Source organism: Oculina patagonica, chromosome 11 (genome assembly GCF_052425735.1).
Source record: "Oculina patagonica isolate OP01 chromosome 11, crgOcupat, whole genome shotgun sequence".
NCBI classification, from domain to species: domain Eukaryota; kingdom Metazoa; phylum Cnidaria; class Anthozoa; order Scleractinia; family Oculinidae; genus Oculina; species Oculina patagonica.
The window spans coordinates 22,184,697-22,208,381 of record NC_135768.1 but is presented as its reverse complement, the minus strand read 5'-3'; the positions used below and the strand labels follow the sequence as shown (position 1 = coordinate 22,208,381).

At 40.2% G+C, this 23,685-nt stretch overlaps 1 protein-coding gene across 2 annotated transcripts in view; it reads right to left on the bottom strand.

The window, feature by feature from the left end:
* Positions 1 to 14,610: 14,610 nt before the first annotated feature.
* The window catches only part of LOC144630722 (neuroglobin-like), a 140,399-nt gene continuing 131,324 nt past the window's right edge, over positions 14,611 to 23,685 (bottom strand). The window contains exons 1-3 of one of the 2 annotated variants that reach the window (XM_078489103.1): positions 17,940 to 18,481; positions 17,265 to 17,490; positions 14,611 to 15,209 (exon numbers count right to left, since the gene is read on the bottom strand). In XM_078489103.1, coding sequence (XP_078345229.1) covers positions 15,063 to 15,209; positions 17,265 to 17,490; positions 17,940 to 18,139 — 573 coding nt within the window. In that variant the 5' untranslated portion in view covers positions 18,140 to 18,481 and the 3' untranslated portion in view covers positions 14,611 to 15,062. Of the gene's footprint in view, positions 15,210 to 17,264; positions 17,491 to 17,939; positions 18,482 to 23,685 lie in introns of those variants that run through there. The other variant, XM_078489104.1, reaches the window with a different exon arrangement.

Sequence of the window (23,685 nt, the reverse complement as noted above, 5' to 3'; positions counted from 1 at the left end):
CCCTGTGCGTTGAAATGTTTATTTGATATTGCCGATGCGGCGAAATATTGTTCTAATATTGCCTGTGTGGTTTTTCTTTTGCGGTGAAATGTTTGTCTAATATTGCCTGTGCGGTAAATTTGTTTTGGTATTGATTGTGTAGCGGAAGATTCTTTTGATCTGTTAATACCTGTGAGGTTTTTTGAATGTGTCTGAGAGGCTCGTTGGCGTGGTGAATTATGCTTTTGTGTTGATATTGAATTTAAATTGCCTGTGTGGTTTGCTCCGCCTCGTGATGTTGATGTTGTCTCTGAATTCTTCATGCGTGAAAATGTTTTTCCTGTAAATGCCTTAGGCCACTCGGCGTGTTAATTTTTTTTTTTTTTGTTTTGTTTTGTTTTGTTTTGTTTTTTTGTTTTGGCGGGTGCTCGTGAGATTTGTTGGCGTGGTAAAAAGTGAAGAGAAACAAATAGAAACAGAAAATGGCACTTTTTGTTCTATTTGATGCTTGTATGGTGTAATTATGTGACGGAACGTATTTGGCCTTCTTTAATTCTAATGCTAATGTTTTAATAATAACAATAACAATAACAATAATAATAATAATAATAATGTTTTTTCTATGGTTATAATGGTTTAATGATGTTTATTTGCTCGTGTTGCTCTGAATGTACAACATATGGAAGGGAAACGTTTGGAGAATAAGATTGTTAATAAACGTATCCTCTTGACTTTATTATGCTGGAAGAGGATGACATGTTACGCGTCATGCGTAGGCTGGAGACTTTAGAGAACTCCCAGAAGGCTTCTGTTGAGTCAGCTTTAGAGGAACTGCAAAGTTTCATTAAGATGCCCATGTTCAGCAAGGAGAAGGCCTTGGATTACCTTATCAATTTGAAGATTGTGGCGAAAGAGTCGAAACATCCCAAGTCGGGGTTCTTCAACGCGGTATTGCAGGCTATGAAGGATAAAATTAGGGTCCCGGACTCTCAATTCCAGCAGTATCTTCAAGTCCTATTGGGCGACAAGGATCATGAAAGGTTCTCGATTCGATTTCTAAAGTTGATAAGGCTATGCGAGTGGCAGCTTCTAGACCCTTCGCGCCTAGGGGTCGTGGGCGTGATGGTCGATCCTCGGTTAGATGTTTCGCTTGTAACCAAATTGGTCACTATCAGAGGTATTGCCCCTATCGGCAGACCGGGAATCTGGCAAAGAGAGGTCGTTTTTTTTGTTGATTGCAGAAGCATCCGAAATTGTAAGACGAGTTGTGAACATACCAGGATGGTCTAATGAATATTGTATTTTCGGGATTACATAAATAAATATCCATGTCTGTCATGTTTGTTGTCACAGTATTTTGCTTTATTTCGTTGTCCCGTTTTCTTTCTTTGGCTGTATTTCAAATAGCTCTTGATCAGGGTGAGTGACTCCTGCTGGTTTACCGTTTATCTCGGTAGCCACCAGACGTTCTGCTCTCAGACGTGTTGAAGTCGCTCTCTCCTGGTCAGGAACCCCGTTTCTCATATAGATTTCTTTGCTTTTATATTTATCTGGTTTCGGTTGGTTTAAGGTAAATCCTTATTTTTAAACCCGTCTTTTTACCTAGATGGTGGGTCGTAAGAGAAAATCCGTGGTCTCCAATGAAGGGATTCTGGAACAAGCAAGTCACTGGGTAGAGTTTCGGAATCAGGTTAAGGGAATCAAGCCGAGAATCAATTCGAATTGGGTGGATATAAACGGGGTTCCTGACCAGGAGGGTGTGACGGAGGTAGTACATTGGAAGGACGTGCTCTCGGGCGTGGCTCCTGAGTTAGAAGCATTTAAATTGAGAGATCCCGATCATTTTTCGGTTGGTGGCTTACATCAAAACGTTGGGGCGTGGGATAATGTTCTCGAGGGCCATCCCCTAGCTGATCGTATTGGCGGGTGGATTCGTGACAAAGTGGACATTCTCCAATTTGCTCGACTTTAGGTATTCCTCAGATTTGCCGCCACAGAAACGGTTTCCAAACCATGAGTCGTGCAGGAAGTTCTCGGATTTTATATCGCGAGAGATTATTAACCGTGTTTTTACAGGAGCGTTCAGAGTATGGGGGGAGGTTGGCGTGGATGACCCCCCTTACCTGGTGCTTCATTTAACGGTAGAACCGTCCAAACCAAGACTTTGCATCGACGCCAGATTTCTGAATCTTTGGATGAGAGATATACCCTTCTCTCTGGATAAATTGGCGGACGTACCCAGATTTATATACAGGGGCTCGTTTATGCCCAAGTGCGACGACAAATCTGGCTACGACCACGTGCTCCTTTCCGAGAACTCCCAGACCTATTTTGGTTTTAGCTTTGGGGGTTTATGGCTGGTCTGTACGACTTTGCCGTTTGGATGGAAGATTTCGCCCTATATTTATCACACTATTGGTCTTGCTGCCTCGGGCTTCCTGAGAGCTAAAGGGATCCCTTGCTCTTTATATATCGATGACCGTTTAAATGGCGAACTTTTGACTTCCAGTGGTCCTTGGTCGCAGCTCCCCCTTAACAGATCAAGGGAATATCGTCTACTTGCAGCAAGGGCAGCTTTGTTTGTTGTTCTCTCGATTTTGGTAGAGCTCGGCTATACCATTGGCATAAAGAAGTCCGTTTTAACTCCGACTACAGCACTCGAGTACCTGGGTCTTGTTGTCGATTCTGAAAAATTGTCCTTTCTGATACCTGTTCGCAAGATCGAGTCTTTCGCTGCTTTGAGGGAGGACATTCTTGCTTGTAAGTCTTGGGTGGCTCTCAAGACCTTGCAACGCTTCCAGGGGAAGTGTATTTCTTTCTCGTTAGCTGTGCCAATGGCAAAGCTGTTTATTAGAGAAATGAGTGCCGCCATTGCGAGAGCTCCTGCTAATGGCCAGGTACCCTTGAACGAATTCCTTAAGGAGGAGTTGTCCTATTGGCGTTTCTTGGATAATTGGAAACAATATCTCCCTTGGAAAGAAGAAAAACATTACACCGTTTCTCTCTCTACCGACGCGTCTGGTCATGGTTGGGCTTGTGTTTTACATCTTCCATCCGGCCGATCAGAGCTTTAGAGATTATTGGAACCCAGACCAGAGGGAGTTTTTTATATCATCTAAGGAATTGCTGGCTTTGGTTTATGCTATCAAGGCGCTCCCACAAGAAATTCGTAACGCTAGACTTGACGCCTATGTTGATAGTCAAGTTATGATTGGTGCCTGGAATGCGCAGGGAAGTAAGAAATCACCTCAGCTGACGAAAGTTACAAAGCAGTTGTTTTTCGCTTTGTCGTCACGCAACATTCAACTCAACCTGCAGTACCTTCCGTCCCGTGAGAACCAGGCAGATGCGCCTTCTCGAAGACTGTCATCCCTTGATGTTAAATTGTCGGTCGCGGCCTTTGCGGCGGTGGATCAGGCATTTGGGGGATCAGGCGGACACTCCTTTGATTTAATGGCTCTCGACTCGAATGCTCCTATGGGTAGGAATGGTATTCCTCTGCCGCACTTTACCCCTTTTCTTAGCCCTTGTTCCGCGGGAGTAAACCTTTTTTCTCAGGATCTACGGTCTGTGAGCCAGATGTCTAATCCGTACGTTTTTCCTCCTTTCGGCCTGATTGAGCTTGATTGGTCCCGTTTTAAAGTTTTTGTTTGGCTTCAAGATCCCCTTTACAGTAATAATTCCGGAGTTTAATCCTCCATTATTTTGGTGGCCAGAACTTATGGCTCGTTGTTCCGACAAGCTGTGCCTCGGCGAGCAGGGAGACATGAATGTCCTTCTCACCCCCTCGAGGTCTGGTTATATACCGACTCCATGTACGACTAATATGTGGGCATGCCGGATATCTCGTTTCTAGATTGTGCCAGGCCTTGTGGACTTCAGTAACATTTTCCACATTTCGTTTCCTTGCAGACTCTGCCTAGGGTCCCGAAGTTATATACTCCATCTGTAGCGTGTCCTGTATGCGGCTACCCGAATGACGAACATTTCAAATTTTGCCAGCAATGTGGCTATGTGAGGCGATCTGTTGGGGATCATGCTCAGTCACCCGCAAAGAAATGTAAGATTGATGAAGGAAACATTGCAGGGCGTCTACGGCAATTGTCTCAGCAGCGATCCTCTTCTCGTTACGTTAAACAGAAATCAGCTTTGGAACTTGAGCTGCTGCGCTGGGCCAATTCCTTGCGAGCCTGTCGACGCCAAAATCTCTTTCTTCTGCTCTTCCTGCTGATATCAAAGCCTTCCTTGTTTGGAGGATCGCGGCGGGAGAACCAAGGTCCACCAATCGGCTTGCCCGGCAGTGTCTCAAACAGGGATGTCTTGTGCTTGTCCAAAGAGACTTGCTTTTGGAACAGTTGACTCGTTAATTGAGAAACTTCGTGCAATATTTATTGAACATGGCAGGGGTTCAGAGTGGCATTCCTTACTTGGTGTGGGGAACCCAGCTTCTTGTCATTCAGTAAAGACTTACCTTGCAGATGTTCGAGAGGAACAACTTAGGGCTAGAATTACGCCTCGTCAAGCGGAGCCAATTATTTTACGTGATTTAAGAGTTATTTCTGGTTATTTAGAAAAGATGCTTTTGAATAGCTCGGTGCTGAGTGCGGTACAAGTATTTATTTATGCGAGAGATCAAGCTCTCTTTAAGGCCTTATTTTTTGCGGGTGATCGAGCAGCAGATTTATTGCAAGTCAAGGTATCTGATATTTTACGTTTTCCTGATGACTCAGGATTTTTATTTAATCATGTTTGGACGAAATCTTTGAGGTCAGGAGATGCCAATGTTTTTGCGTTTAAACGAGGTTCCAATAAATCAGTTTGTCCAGTTCGGGGTCTGGAAATGTACTTTAATATTTGTAAACTTCTGGGTATAAGGTTGTCCCCGGGCTTCCTTTTCCGCTCGGTAACTAAATCAAATTTGGTGGGTCCTCATTGTTTAGAGTCAGCGGCCGCTCAGGCGAGACTGAAAATTTACACTTCCTTATTAAGTAAACAACTATCTAGCGACCATTTTACTCTTCACGGCTTTCGTAGTGGGGCGGCCGTGTCCCTAGCCCTTGAGGGTGTAAGCCTCCACGAAATCATGGATCACGTGGGGTGGAGAAGTAGTAAAACGGCTCTACACTACATCAAGCTTAGACAAGTTGTGAATCCGGCGGGAGCGGCAGCAAAACTGGCAGACTTGCCCTTGGAATTAGGACAGTCATACAAACGTCTTAATAATTTGAAGGGATTTTCTCAGGCCTTTCCGAATGTTTAGTATAAAGCTGGACACTGGAACACTGCTTTCTAAATTGAGAATTGTCAAGTGTTATTGGCGTTAAGAGAATGTCTCCTTTAGATCCACAAACTTAATTTGGCTCAGTAAATAGAATTCGCTCAAAATCCCTCCAGTAATTTCTTATTATAAGTAAGTAACAAATATGGAATTAGACTGGAGAAAAATTGTTTTCTTTATGAAATCTGGATGAAAACCTTTTACACCTTCTGGTGGCCTCGATGGCCATTGGCCGGATCGTGAAATTTGGTAAAGTCCAACCATTCGCTCTAATACAAATATTGCAGCTACATCGCTTAAATACCAATACTTGTGAACATCAAGCCTTGGCCTTTTAAACTGGATGAACCGCATTGAACAACTTTGCTTATCAAGGAAGAGACGAGGATCTAAAGTTTGGCTATTTTGGATGTTAAAGGCCAGCTCAAATTTCCCTTAAATTTATGTAGTAAAATATCAAAAGTGGCTCGTACTCACAAGTTAAACTGCATATCAGCGGCAAGCTCCATCCTTCCGCTCTGAGAATATGTAAAAATATTTGGCCGTTCTCTACTCCTTCGGTTGTTGACAAGGGGCGAAACAAGTGCTACTCGGCGGATTTCGCCATGTTGTCATCTTAACAATTCGAACCAACTTCAGTACCAAAAAGAGGAGAATTTTGTTAGATCACTAGTACATTTATCTCGCAGTGAACGAAGAAATCCCCTTGCAATCCGCTTTTATCTGAACGGAAATTATCACGTCGAGATAGTCCATTTTACAGCAACTTTTACAGCAACATATCGATCTTCTACTGTCAGCCATCTTGGTTTTAACATCCGCTGACCAGTTTAGTCGGTCAGTATAAAACATGGACTGCGGACTACGGACTACGGACTGGGTATAAAACACGGACTACGGTATCAAATGCAGACTAAGCATGCAAAATGCTACCAAACGTGACCTGATGTTAAAAATAACTAGAAGCAAGGCTGAATAAACTGAGCATCAAAGTTGTCTCACCTTCTCGCCTAGCTCGATAAAGTTAGCCTTTTTCCTACAGAAAGCCTGCTCGTAGATTACAGCAAAGTACTGTCAAAACACATTAAAATCCCTCCAATTGTGAGGAACTTAAAATTTGTGTTTGTTTCATTCGCTTTAGTCTTTGATTCTTGGATCGGAGTTGCAGTGGAGACTCGACTCAAAACTTAATATAATGTTGTCGATTTCATTACAGATAACTCGAACCTCCTGCTAAACTCGAACTTTCTCCGATCCTCCAGGTGTTTTTTCTCTAATAATTTAGTACCCTTGCTAACTCGAACTCCCGATATCTCAAACGTTTTTCGATCTCCTTTGAAGGTTCGAGTTAGTTATCGTTATTCAACTGCATATCTGGCCAGCCTCAAGCGGCAGGCACGTGGGAATTTGACAAACAACCCTAATTTGCATGACAATGAAAATCGGGTCAGACGTTTTTCCCCGTATGTTTTTCTCTTCTGCCAGTAGAATTTTTTAACTTCTTAAGTACTTGAAATTTCGTACCTCTTTTTTGCTATTACAGGAGTCCGAGGGGTGTTGAATAAGCGAATGGCGAAACGTAAAAACAAACCGTGTGTTAGTGTAGCGAAAACAAGCAAAATTCGGCAAAATTCGTACGTGTCTGCCACGTGAAGCCAGACGATAATCCTCTCAACATTCGAGTTTGGAACCGGAGTTTTGAATCGCAAAATCGAGCTGCCGTTTTCACTCTGTGTCCGAGCCAAGTGGCCCATACACTGAGCCGGAGCTTATCCCGGTTTCCGTAGCATTAAGCGACTAGGAGTATTGCTACTCCCCCTGGATGGGATACTAGTCCACCGCAGGGTTACCCCCCAGCAGTAAATTCGCCGGTACCCATTTATACACCTGGGTGGAGAGAGACACTGTGAGAGTATTGCATGCAGCCTCTTTTCGATTCTTGTTTCAAGTTTATCCGTGGCTCCACCCGATTTTTTTTTATTTTCCTTGAAATTTAAAACTAAACGTTTTGAGCTCATTTGCATAAATTCATAAAAGTTGTTCTGCAATGTTCCCTTTCGTAAGCGGTCAACTAGATTTTTCAGGGGCTGTCCGTCGCTATTTTGTGCAGGCCTTTATCAAATATTTATTACCCATAAGGCAAATTGAAGAAAAAGTCACGTGATTTCCAGGTTCCCTAAAACTAGCATCCCACGCAGTCCTTTTATACTGACAAAAGAAAAAATGTAAATGTAATTGTAATATCCTAGACATGGGTGATCTAGTGGCGTTAGATGGGGTGGCTCGCCAAGACCTTGATCCAAAAATTAACAGAAAAACATGAAAAATATAAAGAGAGTGAAACTCGATAAGGTGTTTATAAGGTGAAGGGATATTTTGCTCAGTATCAGTACAAGTGTCCTAGGTTGAACGCCCGTCTATTGTGAGTTAAAGCAAAGCATTGTCCGTTGGTAGCATCTTCTCAATGAACGTTCTTAAGACAGAGAAGTTCAAGCTTAGTTTGGTTAAGGAACAAGGACGAACTCTCTTTGTCATAAACGATAATAACCAGCCGTTCAGTTTTTCGGAAGTGCTCACAGTCGGCATCAAAGGACTCAATCGCATGGGAGGCTAAATAGGGAAGTGTTTCTGTTTCCTCTTTAATTTAAATGCCTGTCAAGTCTGCCCTTTCCCCTAAATCTGGATGTGGTGTTACAACCAGACAAAGCGTGAACAAGGCAGAGAGCTTTCTAGGTACAGATGGAGAAATCGTAACTGGTTGTGTACTTATACCTGGTTGGTTCTCAGTTGGAAACTGGAGGAGACTGATGCCGGTAACAAGAAAAGAGCCGCTTTTTGAAGGCTGTCTAAGACACCAACAGTGAACAGACCTTTCGCAGGCAAGGGATACAACTCCATCCTCGTCAAAGTGCTCGCACTCTTCAAGCTGTGTGACCCTGACATAGGAAATAGAAATTTCCAGCTGGTGTAAATGCTGGATGATCCGCTTGCATCTCGTCAATCTATGCATGTTCAGGTCAATGTAGACAGGCAGAGGCGGTTCACGCTCCTATGAGTGCCTTGTTTCTGTATTGGATTCCTTTGATTTTTTTCTTTGTGTTGTAGACAATAGGCTGATCAACGGTAAGGCATGCTTGGGACTCGTGCTTATCTTTCTTTTCAAACCGTCTCCATTGAAAATTAAGAACATTAAAGTTTTGAGGCTAGATGGTAACGACGCTCCTTGACTATTTTATGGAAACGATCCATAAATTTATATGCCTCGTTGCTGAAAATGTATTTTCTTATTATTGAAGCTGCCTTAGCTTGACCAAAACCTTATGCGACCTCTGTGTAATCTCGTTTCTTCAAGGCGTCTTTAAGCATGTTCCGCTTCCCTGGGCGGCCACAAACTACAAGCGCATAATTACCATAATAAACATTTTAGATTACTGCATCTAAAAATTGAAATTTTAGCGAAACCTTCAACAATGTCTTCAATTTATATATATATTTTTACAACATTTAAGCATAGAACTGCAAATTACTTACGGAGTAGAGGAATATTTGCTTCTGTCCAACTGTCATTGCATCAATTCAAAATGGCGTGGTAGCGGTGCTTGAGAGTTTGTTCGTGGTAAAAAACGTTTAGCAAATTTTGCAAATTGCAAGAAAAAATTCAGGTGGAGCCACGGATAAAATTAGAATTATAAAATTAGAATCATTCTGCAAAGTTTAGTGCTTTTATCAACCATGTAACGATTTCTCCAAAAATTTGCGCTAAGCGACCTGACTATACGTTTTCAACAGTAAAAGGTAGCTTTTCACGTTGGTGATTTCCCTCAAGGTTTCTTCTCTTTTATTTTTTATTTTTTTTAGTTATCTCACGTATTGACGCTATAGATATCCGAAGTAGTTATTTGTCTAGACGCAGAGAAACAATTCAAGTTGAAAGAGTGCAGATTGAGCATTGCGTCTTCTTTTGAAAACCAAGCACTTGTATATGTCGCAAATCCAATATGGCGGCGGAAAGCTCGCAAGTAAATTCTCGGAATCTCACCGTATATTTCTCAGAAAACATCCAGTGGAACGGACGAATGTTTTGAAGGCGAACCAGTCAAATTTCAAGAACGATGAGAGCGTTAATTAAGGTAAGCCTCTTCTTTCACAGATACCGAGCAGAGCATTTTTGAGAGAATTCAGTGCCGTAGCAAGGGTAAAATAACTGGGAGGCACGCGAGCGCCGGAGGCGAGAGCCGCTAGGGTGGTGTGGGGGAATGCACCCCCCCCCCCAGAAAATTTTGAAATCTAGAGGCTTGGAAATGCTATTTCCAGCGTTCTCCAAGAGCTATTTGTGATTTACGCAAATCGCGAATTATTTTCTTCCTACACTGTCTCAGCAAACCAATGCACATTGAAGAGAGTATAACACTTGCAACGTCAATTACAAAATAGAAAACCGACTGTCTCTGTATCTTGAAACCAGCAAATGTTTCACTTTTCAGAGTCATCATGGTGAGTTCGTAGTTATCAAACTGTCTGAGTTGCCTTAGAGACAAACGTAGACTTCATCGGCAGGTCGTTTTTTGAAAACTTCCCAAAGTTTAGTTCGTTTAGTTTATTTTTTAGCTGTTTAATATTGTTGTGCCTCACCCTACGTACGTTAAAAAATGAAAAGAAGTACAAATGTTATTGTTTCAAACCTTTTGGGAGATAAAATGTTATTTTCAACATTTCATACGGGTCTGTTTTTACTTTTTGGGAAAAAAAACTGGGGGGGGGGCACGACCCCCCCGGCCCCTCCCCTTGCTACGGCACTGGAATTGTATTTATCCTGAAAGAAAAAATAAATTTTGATTTCGCTGTGAATCTTGATCGACGAGCAGTTTGTGTGCTTTTCTTCGTGCCGCCTTCAACAACCGTCTATAAAAAAAGTCGTTGTTTCTTGCCGTGGTTTGCATTTAAACGTATTTTATATGCTCAGTCTGCATTTTGTACCGTAGTCCGTATTCTATACCCAGTCCGCAGTTTGAGTCCGCATTTGTGTTTATACCCAGTCCGTAGTCCGCAGTCCGCAGTCCGCAGTCCGTGGCAAAGTCCGTGGTGTTTTATACTGGTTAGCGGATGTTAAAACCAAGATGGCTGACAGTAGAAGATCGATATGTTGCTGTAAAAGTTGCTGTAAAATGGACTATCTCGACGTGATAATTTCCGTTCAGATAAAAGCGGATTGCAAGGTGATTTCTTCCTTCGCTGCGAGATAAATGCACTAGTGATCTAACAAAATTCTCCTCTTTTTGGTACTGAAGTTGGTTCGAATTGTTATGATGACAACATGGCGAAATCCGCCGAGTAGCACTTGTTTCGCCCCTTGTCAACAACCGAAGGAGTAGAAAACGGCCAAATATTTTTACATATTCTCAGAGCGGAAGGATGGAGCTTGCCGCTGATATGCAGTTTAACTTGTGAGTACGAGCCATTTTTGATATTTTACTACATAAAGTTAAGGAAAATTTGAGCTGGCCTTTAACGTCCAAAATAGCCAAACTTTAGATCCTCGTCTCTTTCTTGATAATCAAAGTTTTTCAATGCGGTTCATCCAGTTTAAAAGGCCAAGGCTTGTTGTTTACAAATATCGGTATTTAAGCGATGTAGCTGCAATATTTGTATAAGAGCGAATGGTTGGACTTTACCAAATTTCACGATCCGGCCAATGGCCATCGAGGCCACCAGAAGGTGTAAAAGGTTTTCATCCAGATTTCATAAAGAAAACAATTTTTCTCCAGTCTAATTCCATATTTGTTACTTACTTATAATAAGAAATTACTGGAGGGATTTTGAGCGAATTCTATTTACTGAGCCAAATTAAGTTTGTGGATCAAAAGGAGACATTCTCTTAAGTATAATTATTTAGTGTTTAAGTTAATTATGTTACAATTAGTGAGGATTGGGAAGAGTAAAGTCATGTTTTGAGTTCCGAACGTGAGAAAAGTGAACATCTTTTGGTGTTAAGGATGAGAATGGTGGTGAGCTTGGGGAAGGCCAGAGCGATTCTCCATATCTTATTACCATGTCATTAATAACAATACCCAGGGTAGAATATTACACTATGCAAACTCGATTTGCATTGGTAATTAATACCCTGGGGATTATGCAAATGAGACTATAAAAGGGGTTACATGTGCTCCACCCCATCACTCTACTCGAGGCCGCGAAAGTGGAGAGTTTGGCTACCCACCCTCCCCCCCTAATCGAGTAAGTCGGATTGACCCCCTCAGCTCCTATCCTCGCCTGGTCTTGGGCTTGTCCCAGGCCAGAGCGATTCTCCACATCTTATTACCATGTCATTAATAACAATACCCAGGGTAGAATATTACACTGTTCAACATTTGATTCAAGGCTAAAATTCACCGTTTTTTGTTCAAACAAACAATGAAAACAGGCCCCAAAGTTAACGTAATTATGAGAAATAGCTAAGCCGATGATGGTTTAACTCAGAAGTCCAGCACTGGAAGGAGTCAGGAATTGTGGTTTTATTTCGCTTCATCGAACTAACCGAATGGTTTGACGACCGATGCTGCCGATCGAGCGACTCGAACCTTGGAGGTGAAAGTGCATTATTTTTCTGTTAAAAGAAGTTTGACTCGGCATTCTGAACGAATATCTTGTCCTGTCGAGGAGCTGTGAATAGTTCTGAATTGCTGCAAAGCCTAGAATGGAGTGAAGTTGCGCCAATTCATATACTTCTTTGAAAGGTCAGCCGCTTCGATAATTTCTTTCACAGACTATTTTTGAATGTGTAGCGGGCTCTGTAAACATCTTACTCGCTTGTTTTCAAGTGTGCAAATATTTGTTTAGTCTTAACCTGGTTTTTGTCAGCTGTGACATTAAAATTTGGTATAATTCTTAGTTGTTATTTTTGCATTGCTTATTTCAGCGCCGTGAATATTAATTGCTGTGTCTACGACAACTGTCTGTGTCTCCATCGAGTTATAGAAACACAATTTTTAACCAATCAGCGCACGTATTTACTTTGTGCTATTTTCTAAACTGTTCTAATACATCGTGGTCAACTTCGAGGTTGTGAACTCGCTTTCCTTTCAAAACGGTGCCTTACAAGGCGAAGTGTAAGATCGTATGATCTTGGGAAACGTAGAAAAGACTGATTAGACGAGTGAATTGTGATATCTTCTTTTCCATCCGAACAATAAGCGCCATGCGTTGTGCTACCAAAAGTAAACAAGAAGCTAAAAAACAGCTTTTACTCGGGACATCTTAAACGCAGAGAGCGTTTCGTGTACTTTAGCAAGTTTGAAGATGGTTATGTAACCCCTGGCGACCTTCAGTTTGCTTGTCGGAATAAAATATCACCAGACGATCTGTAAACAGATATTGCATGACGGCGCTGGACTGGGACACAAACTACATCGAATATTTGGAATCGAACCCATCCTTATCAGGAGCACTGCGAAAAAATAGTGCGGGCCAAACGAGGATGAGATCTGATGAGTGTTGACTCTCATGAGAGTTTACGTCAACTCTCATCGACTACCGTCAACTCGGGCCAAACGAGAGAAAACTCTCATCGACTCTCATGAAAAATTTGAACACGTTCAAAGTCGATGTGTGCGCATGTGTGCCCCCGAGAGTAGATGAGAGTGCATGAGAGTTCCATGCCAAACGAGAGTGAGAGTTTGAACTCTCATCAACTCCCCATACTCGTTTGGCCCGGGCTTAATTCTTGTCTCGTGGCTTATGCCCGAATAATTAGCGCCCAGGGCGCATAAATCGAATTGTTGCGGTATATGACCAAACACTGTAGTTTGCGTGGTAAACTTAGAATGTAGGTATTTTTATAGTTTTTAGAATCAAGCCACTCTGCTGTGTCTGTAAAGTATATTTTTATTATGCTTTTTAGGAAACTGACTTTTTTTGCATTTTAGTAATGAATTCAAATCAAATTTTAGGTATACTTCATGCATTGTGTCAAATAGGTTTCACCCTCGTCCAACCTCGTTCCCAGGGTCCTCTTTTTCTCGTCCAAGAGAAGGGAAGGAGAGGACCCTAGGAACGAGTTTGAGATAGGTCAAGGGATTAAGTTTCACTCATGCATTATGTGATATATTTCGAGCCTAGGTTTTCCCTCCCGAGTTTTTACACGTTAACAAGAAGCTTAAAAGCTTCTTTTTATCCTTAAAGCACTTCCTTCTCTTCCAGCTGCTTAGTTTTGAAGCGGAACTGCATGCAAAAATCTCTTATTTACCAAGCTGGCTTGGCACCGTACATCGGTCTCTTTTATTGAAACCTCTGTGCGCTCGATCTGTACTACCAAGAACAAGAGCTAAGATTTCCCCTGTACGCCCCTTGCGCTTGGTTAATAAGATATTTCATATTGAAACGTATGTTTGCAATGACCAACCATCATTCATTAGTAAAGATCAGTATATGCACGTGATGTATCTCTTAGAATTTTTAAAAATTTACCGAACAATGTTAACCTGACCACCGATGCCATCTGTTGCTGTAATCTTTGTATCGATTAGTTTACATTTTTAAATTTTATTGTCTACGTAGTTTTTAAATTTTATAGCCGGTCTAGTTTTTCAATTTTAAATTTTATAGTCTAATTTTTGTATTTTTATTGAATCGATAATCATATTTAAATTTTTTACATTGTAATTTTTAGAATACACGTTCACTTTTAAACGAGCCCCAGGCTCATTGGTGATATGTGTTTACTTACTACTTACTTACTTACGATCTATACTGACATAGAGCTTATCACCTAGAAGAGTATAATCACAGCTCTGGGGATTTTTAAATCACGCGGGGAGCCAATCAGAATTTACTTCCTAATATGGATCAATTAATCGTTTGCGCGACCGAGCATTGCGCGAGTATTTGCGACTGTCAGGGAAAACCTCAAAATGTCTCTCCACTCTCTGTTCTCATGAGTGGAAATTACACGTACGCTTTTAGGTGATATGCTTCTGATATTGATGAAAACGTCCTCGCCAACTTGAACATCAACGAAGTTCATTTATTGTGACGATTCACGGATTCATCAAGACTTTTTTTACATTTTTGAATATATGTTTATTAATCTTGGTTGGCTTGGTTAGTTAGGTGTCAAGTGGAACCAAAGTTCTATTTTTTTCTCCTACTTTTTTTTCCGTTTGATTGTAATATACCTTAGTTGTATATACATAGTTAGTTGTATAATTGTAATATACTGTACATTAGTGACAAATCCATTAAAAATATTGAAAAGTCAGCTGCACAGAATTTTACTCATCCCACCCAAAGTAACGAACAATCAGGAAACGGATACAATAGAACTAAGTGCAACTCAATGTTGTCTGAATTCTATAGTATTGATTTAAGAAATCAGTATGCCCGAGTGTGTAAAGAGAAAATCTTACTGTAACTGAGACACGTGACTACTGACCTAAAGGACATGAAGGAATTCGCTCTCAAGGCGGGACGCTTAAAGTGGCAGCTGCTTTTATTTCAAACGACCCTTTAATTTACCAGTTTATGACTCCAACGATTGATAAAGAAAGCTGTTTTCGTTGTAAGTTGAGTTCTTTCTAAGTTGAGACTTTCGTTGTGCAGTACAAACCGGCCTAAAGACCAGTCCGTTGTCCTCGTTATCGCTGCCACTTTGTTTTGGCCAGAACTAAACCCCAACGACCCGGACCGCTCGATCCGTGATCCGTTGATAAAAATACCCGTGATCCGTGATTCGTTATTCGTGATCCCGTGCATTAGCGATTACGTCACTGCTTCTTAAATCATTCCTCCCAAACAGAGTATTTAAAATTGTTTATCTAATGATAGTTGCTTCTCCATTTCCACGTAACATGGTTTTGGTAATAAAGTTAAACAGCTCTTTCCAGGCCTGTATGACTTGACTTGTGCACTCGGATGCAAGCATGTCCTGTAATGTCCACAGAAGAGCTTCACCTACAACCTAAAGGAACAAAATACAGCATCTCTACTCGCTTATTGCCAGACTCAAACGAAAAAGGGACGAAAAAATAACACAATTAACCCGAAAACCAAGATGGCGGATGATAGGCTAAGCACAAAAATCAACTTTTGTAGGTTTTTTGGTCATGTAGCATTCACCAAATATACAATGTCTTTACCAGGCCCTCATAAGTAAATAACTAAATAAATTGAAAAAAAAAAAAATAGGAATTTAGAGCGGCACATCCACGGTGTGGTTTTTCGTCCACTGTTTCCAGATCGAATTGGACTGCTACAACTGTTGGGTTTCGTAGAGGGAGAAACACCCTCGGAGCAAGGACGAGAACCAACAACAAACTCAACCCACATATGACGCCGGATCCGGGAATCGAACCGGGGCCACATTGGTGGAAAGCAAGCGCTCTCACCACTGCGCCATCCCTGCTTCCCATAACTGACATTTCTGTGCCGGCGGTTTGATTGCTTTTGCAATGTGCGGCAGACCTCATAGAAGGACTTTAACTTAGGACTTACTGAGTACGTCCTTGTAGCTGTGAAAGGATAAGAAATGTATGGCAATAGACCATTTGCATTATGACGTAAAAGCGCAAAGACTTCTGGTAGTTGTAGTTAGGTTCGCGGGAAATTTTGAATCGTCATCAAGCTCGCTTGCCCAAGAAAATCGTGATCGAGGTAAAGAAAATTACTCTCACCGAAGAAGACGTCCCTGTGGCTTCATCGAAAGGGCAAAAAACAACCTCTCAGTATAAAACCAAGTCCGTTAAAATGAAAAAAAAGCTATGCAAGTGAATAGTGAAGTTTCAACGAGTGTTTCCTCCAAGTCTCAGTCGCGCGGTTATTTAGTTAAATTCCTAAAACTTTTGCTTACCAGGTATTTTCAAATAATATACGAAGACGCAATATTTTACCCTTTCTAAACATGGGGGAGCACAGTACATGATTTCTACACTCGTAAAAATCTTTGAGGCTCACCTTTCGAGTCGCACAAGTAATCGGTCATCAACAAGATTATGGAAATAAAATTATATTTGCTCGCACGGCCCTCGCTCGGATTGAAACCACAACTGCTACTCGACGAGTTGACATTTCCAGTACAAAAACAAGAAAACGTCTCTGTTAAAGAATATTGCAATTACAGTTCTAATTTGACGAAAAAATACAATTTTAAGATAAAAACAAATGAACTGTATTCACCTGCACAGGGAAGTTTTGATTGATCAGCTTGAAAATCCTTTATGATTGACCCTTCATGATTCATCGATGAAGCTCGATTGAACGAGGAAAATTATTTGACTCGTTTCTCTGTCTCACTGTAAAAATAAATTGAACTGACCGTCCCGCCGAGCAATCATGATATATGGTAAATTTTCGCTTTTTCGTGAAGAATTAATTCACCTGTGATCGATGGAAGCGATCGTTTGTTGAACGTCTGAAAATCGTTGGCTTGCCTTGCTTTCACTTGATTCCACACAAATTTAGTTATATCCTCGACTCGTCCTTTCAAGCAATCTGTTTCCAGTGCGCTTTTTTTTGAAGCTGTGATATTAGGCTTGTTGGCCGCGATAAATGAATCTCTAGCAAGTCAACTCCGCCACACAACGTACATATTAAACTTACTTGAACACGAACAACATTTGTCTGTCTTGGTTAAAACACAGAACTCAGTCAATTTTCATTCCAAAGCTATCATCCTGTTTTCTATATTTTTAACAGGTAACTAAAAAAATAAATGTATAAACTAATTTCGAAGCAACAGGAGCGTAAACTTTGCAGCTCAACTTCAGATCAAAATAAAAGTCTTGGATGTCCACCTTCACGCTTGGCTGCCCTTAGCCAATCATAGGGCAGAAATGGTGTTTTCCCGCGAACCTAACTACAACTACCAGAAGTCTTTGCGCTTTTACGTCATAATGCAAATGGTCTATTAGAAAGGGGAAATTTTATTTCGAGCTGTTACACGAGAGAGTTAAGGTGGCATTTTTTCCTCGCTTTTCCTCCGTTATTAATGTAAATATAATAATAAATATTTGTTTACCTTAAAATGCTCCTCCCTAACAGACCAAGGTTGATGTCTTCGTCCCAAGTTTTCAAGACTTTCCACTAACACCTCAGCATCATCTAATGCAGAGATGGTGCTTTCTACGGCGGCCATGACTCGCTTGGCGTGAAGATACAGAGAACGGGAGTTCATTAGTTCGTCTAAACTGACTCCCTTGAATGTTGGAAAGGTGTCTTGGATATTTGGATGAGTCTCAAAAAGCCTAAGGATAAAAAAATGATTAAGAATATATATAGTAAGCACCTTGCTTTCCCATGTGACAGATAAATTGAGTGCGAACCAAAACCCCCGCCATTGAGAGACTAAACTCCTTGCTTAGTTTAGTCTTGCCTTGGACGGGTCCAGACCTTGATTAGTAAAGACTCGCATGAAATTATATACCCTGTTCAAGGGGGAGGGGCAAGCACCGTACCCTCTCCAGGCCGGGAGAACACCCCCCGAAGAGTTTACACTGCATTGTGCGTGGGTCCTTTTCGTTTCGTAATGAATACGTATAAATATAACAATATATATAATTTTTGGTGACGAAGATTAAAAAAAGAACAACTTGGAAGATATTTATTGAATTTCCCAGAATGCTAAGATAAAAGAATGTATCTAAACAGGGAAAATTTACAACTATTCAAAATCAGTATCTTTTAAATTGCTTACCTTATAAATAACGCTTTTCCTGCTTCAGTTTTAACAGGTTCGACAAGTTTCCATGATTCTTTTAAAGTGTTCTTAGTTTGGCGAGACAAAGAAATGGAAACAGTTCCAATTCCAAACGCCGCTGGAATGGCTGACAAATTCAGAATGGTGCCACGATGTTGAAATGAAGCTGAGCACCCCATTGTAAACACACTTGTCATTCAGTTCTTAGAAGAGAGGAAAGTTTGCAATAGAGCGATTTTCACTGTGTAAAGTAATTCTCGTTTGCTTTGGTTTTGCATTGCTACATGTACGCTTAGTGATTGGTTTAAAAAACTCTTACCACTTTCTCGACCAATCAGAAGTAAAATCGTAATTCGCTCCCACGCGTTTTCCCGCACTTCAAACTTGCTACATGTATTTGCTTCGAGTTTTGATTGGTTCACTGGATTTTCTGTGTCTTTTGTGATCGGCCAGAGTGAGCACTTTGATTTTGGTTTTATGACACGCAGTCGAAAATCGCTTTATAGCAAACTTAATAATCGCTAGCCTGGATCAATAAACTTTTTTGCGCCCTATTTTTTCTTTTTTGTTTGCATTTTTATTTATATGTTATTGTTATCTTTTGGTTGGGGGGGGGGGGGGATTAATTCTCTCCCCCCTTGAGAGACAACTGATGGATGATTTAGACCGTACGATCCACTGTCACACGCGAAGCATCACATCCAGAATTCCATACTACTAACATTACACTATTAAAATCAATACATGTAGCATCTCCGATTGGTTGTTTTAAGTCACGTGGTATGCCGATCTAAAGCGAGCCGCGACCAATCAGAGGCACCATACGGATCTCTGCATGCAAGGCCTACGTCATTTAACAGTAATGAAACGTTTGTTGTCAAATTTCATGGGCGCGCGGGTGAGGATGGGAGCCTTTATTTGGCTTAGTATATTCGCGATGTATCGATCTTTATCAAATTCTAATATTCCAAAGAACATCTTCCCAAGAAAAATCCAGATTATTCTTAGTCAAAGTCACTATCCTACAAAATATAAGGAAATTGTTCAAATACTAACTGTGACATAAATGTGAAAATTAATGAGAGAAAATTTGTTATTATAAAACAATGGACCTTTGTAGAGATGTGACATTAGTTTAAGTGTTTCCAGAGGGATCTCGAGCGAGAAAAAATGGACCCAATATTTTCTTTATTCACGTATTTTTTTGAGCGCTGTTTTCTTCATCTCTTTGTGTTGATATATTATTTGTTGTTTTTAGACAAGATTTGTCATTTTGTGAATCAAATTGACATCTTTCATGTTTGAAGACGGCTTTAAAGCTAAAGCGAACAACAAGCTAATTCAAAAAATTAACCATTTCATCTGGTAACTTCCTCTACCAAATATCAACTGAATCTCAGCTACGGTAAAATAACAAAAAGTGTTAGATTAAATATAAATTTTTACCATGCTTACGTTCCTAAATGCATAAAGTTTTGCATCAAACACAAAAAAACTGTCGCCTTGGCTGTCCGATTGTCAGAGAAGTCGTTTTAATTTGACCACCGAAAATCAAATCATTTACGAAAAGTAAATTTGGCGAAATATTAAATAAAGTAATGGTAAACTGCGGTTTAACAGAGTAGATCGATAAATCGTTAAATAAATGCACATTCTTACCTATAATGCAGGAGACATTGAATTTATAACACGGCAGCGTGAAATTTGACTTGACGCTCAAGGGATTTTCAACAAATAAGACAAATCTTAAGCGGAATGGCAGCTTGGCAACCTAAGCGCTCACTACAGAAAATTTAATGAGTACAATAGGGCTTGCAACAACGTATTCTGTTGTAAAGCCGACAGTTTTGTTGAAACAAAGACATACTTGACAATCATAATTGAGACTTCCTCTAAAAATGTTATGAAACATTGATGAAATTTTTACTGTCCAATGAAGACACGAGTTTTTAAATGCATGCTTTTTTCGTTTATCTCCCAGTATGGAATCAATATAAAATGAAAGCTAGTATGGTATTAAGTTATTTCACCTTTTATTATGTTAGCTTTAATTGTTTTATTTCTTTTCTTTAAGCAAAAATTATGCAATAGATCCAGACGATTTGCCTCGCGTTTTCTAAAAATAAAATTCATTTTGTTAGCAGACATCTTTTTGTCAGATTGTCGTGAAAAAAAAAATAATATTTGTCTAAGAACTGTGATTTGGACTTTTGTTTTTGTAGTATTCATTAATAACGCTTTCTCGTGTTTTACATAAAGCGGATGTCGAGAAAAAAAATCAAAGCTTCTAAGAGTTAACGCTTCTAATAAGCAGTGACATATATCACTTTCAAATGATAATATTGAGAATCTGTAAAGAATTAACAAGAAAGCAACGTTTTAAATGCAAGGTATCTCGCAAAGCCATTACTGAATTAAAGAACAATGCGAAATAAACTTTTTAAATTTATTTCGGTGATATATCCCCCCATATAACGATCTTAATGGAAGTTGACTTAATGAAAATTTACTTTAATAGTCTTTAATATTTAGAGTTTACAATTCAACACAAAAACTATCAATCATCTAATTATATCTCTGACTTATAAAGAACTTCACACTGATATTCAAGCACCTTCCTTAGAAATCATTGTATTAGATGGAAGCAAAGAAACAATCCATTTTGCAATTTTTTTTAAGAGCAATTTGAAGTAAAATGTTAATGGTACATATTGGAAGTCAATACTAAAAGTCATCAATTACCATTAAGCTTATGAATCTATATTGACATAATTACTTCTGATCAACCAATCTACGACACTTTACACTCGTTTACCGGCCATTATAAATTTTAAGAGATGGAATAAATGGAGGAAAATATTGAAATAAACAAACTTGCAGATTGCAACTGGACGTTAAAATGCATCATGGTATTTACATTTCATAAAAAGTGTAATTATATCTTATTTCCTCGAATACCAGCTATCTAGCACTCAATCTCATTACCGCGATCTACAATGAAGCCTGCTTCATTGCGCTTTTTAGATATTTGTTGGTTTTGAGTTGACAGCGACACTGAAAGTTCGGGCGAAAGCGATGTTACACGAGAGTTTTTTCTTGATCCGTCGAATGCTGCGTGCGGTCGAGGTGACCATAAGTCCTGTCCCTGAACTCTCCCTTTCGCGCCCTATATAGTGTTTGGAAACCGGGTTTCAACCAATTCTCGTTCCCAGAGCCGCTTGTCCCTCTTAGCCTGTTGAGCTTGGGGCAGGAGGAACAAGTGGCTCTGGAGACACATGATTTGATTGCCTAGATCTTTAACAAAGGAAATTTAAATTTAGCAAATCAAATCATCCGTTTTAAAATCTCTTTGTTGTAAGGAATTTTACTACGGTTGATTTGATTGGCTAGATTTAAATTATCTTTGTGAAAAATATAAGCAATCAAATCATGTGTCCCCAGAGCCACTTATTTTTAGGAGGGACAAGCGGGTCTGGGGACAAGAATGGGTTCAAGAATGGGTTGAAACCCCAATATAGGGCACGGAAGGGAGAGTTCAGGAACTGGCCATAGGTGTGCTTAATTGCATCCAAAACCAATTCTAAAAACAGCTACAAAATATTAGGAATAGTTGACGGATAGCGATTTGTTGTGTTTTGGCCGTTAGCTTTAAGTAGACACTGACTGGCAAGCTAAGCTTTTTTCAAATTATTCCGGTGATCCTGCTTTAGTACACGCTCGAGTAGTTGAACTCGTCATCTGTTCGATTTAGGGGGAAAAACTGGCGTATAATTGAGCATGCAAGTTACCCTGGACTCTCTCTTCGCGCGCCTGGGTTTAACCCCTATAAAGGGCGCGCGGAAGAGAGAGTCCAGGATAACAGGACTAGCAAAGAGACTGGACTAGCAAAAGAAATATTCTGAAACAAAATTTCTCAAGGACTTACCACCGCCAGGACAACTATAATCATGTCATTTTCTGTTGGCTTTTTGAAATGCAGATTGAAGAGTCTAATCCAGATACGGTATCATTAAAATCTTTGCAAGTTTCGCAATAAGCTTATATTCATTCGAAGTTGTACCTTTTTGTAAGTTGTATGGATTCGTCTATATATAAAGTTTTAATTAACTGTTATGCGTATGTAAAGGACTGGGAAAACGAGGAAACATGTTTTCAGTGACACCCGTAGCGCGTGCATGTTTCCCTATTTCCCTATTTCCCAGTTTTGCCACACGGGAAGCATTGTTTCCAGCGTCAATTTTGTTTTCAAGAAGCAAAATTTGCTTCTACTACACGACAGAAACATTTTGTGTTTCCGCACGGCATTGAAACATGGAAAAACGAGGAAACAATTTTCTCGCGGCATACTGTGAATATCCCACTCGTAACTTGATTGTCTTGATTTTCTTTGTATCGCATAAAGGCTCGTGTGTATACTGAAAAATCAAGTCACTCGTGGGATATTTCACGGTATGCCACTCGAAACCATTGCATAACTAGTATGTTCTACCGTACTGACACAGGAAGACTGGTAAGAATAGTTCATACATCGCAACATTGTTTTAAACTAAAATTGGAGGACAGAAATAGCATGAAGGAGAAATGAAGAACAGCGGTAACACTTTAAGCAGGTCATGATTTAGGATATGAATTAAATTTCATAACACAAATGCCTTATGCAGGCCCTAAGGTAATCAAAATTCTCTGAAAAATCAAAGCAACCCTTTGTAAATAGTGAAACATCTGGCCGCTAGAAATCAGATGCGATAGGCTGATACATGTTTTCCAATAATAACGACAGACGCTTAAAGCTGTGGTCTTCTTTAATCAAAGACTGCTTCCCTCTTTTGTTTATTGCATTGAAATAACTATACCCCAAATGGGCCACCACCAAAGGGCCACGACTCATAGCACCATGCGGCTCTGCCCTCAGCAGCTGGTACACATGTTTCACGCCGTCTATTGCAGTCTAATCGTCTTTTTTCCGCATCGCTACACCCTAGGAATAAATGAAACGGACAATGTGATTCTAAACGAACGCTTATTGGAAAATAATGATGTACAAAAAGACGTCGTGAAGTCTTGATATTATAGAACAACCTACTTTATAGCACAACTAAAGTAAAGCGCGCGTTCTGATTGGTTAATTTAGCGTCTACTATTTGCCCATGGGTGCACGCTGACGTATCAATGCCTTCAACCTGAGCGCGCGCGCTGATTTGATGCAACATGGCACAAGAAAGTGCCACTACTTCACGAATTTTAACATGTTTTCTCGATTTTCCTGTGAATTTGAAAACTACACGCAATTGTTTAAATAGCGCGCGCTCACTTTTACCTCAAAGAAATAGTCCGGCGGCTTAGCTCCTGAATTGTGCGATTTTTGATACAAGCACCAAACGTTGCGGGATTACAAGCATTCATATACTATTCAATTCTTGATATAGTGCCAACGCCAATTTCCTATTTTCAGCTAGTAAACAGCAATGAAACTTTCAGCCGAGGCCCCTCCACCACAAAGCACTTCTTCTTGTACTTTTATAAACCTTCTATTGTAGATTTTTATTCATAAATACAAATGTGAATGCTTTAAATTAGCCTCACAATTGTCATTTTTTACTATCTGTTTGATACTAATAATTTACTAGGAAATTTTTGCATGGGAAAAGATTTTTCGTTCCCCGCCCTCTGCTCCCTGGCGTCTTTCGTTTTGCGCTAGCGTCCAGGTCTCTCGCGATCGGTGAACCGTTCGCTAACAGAAGAA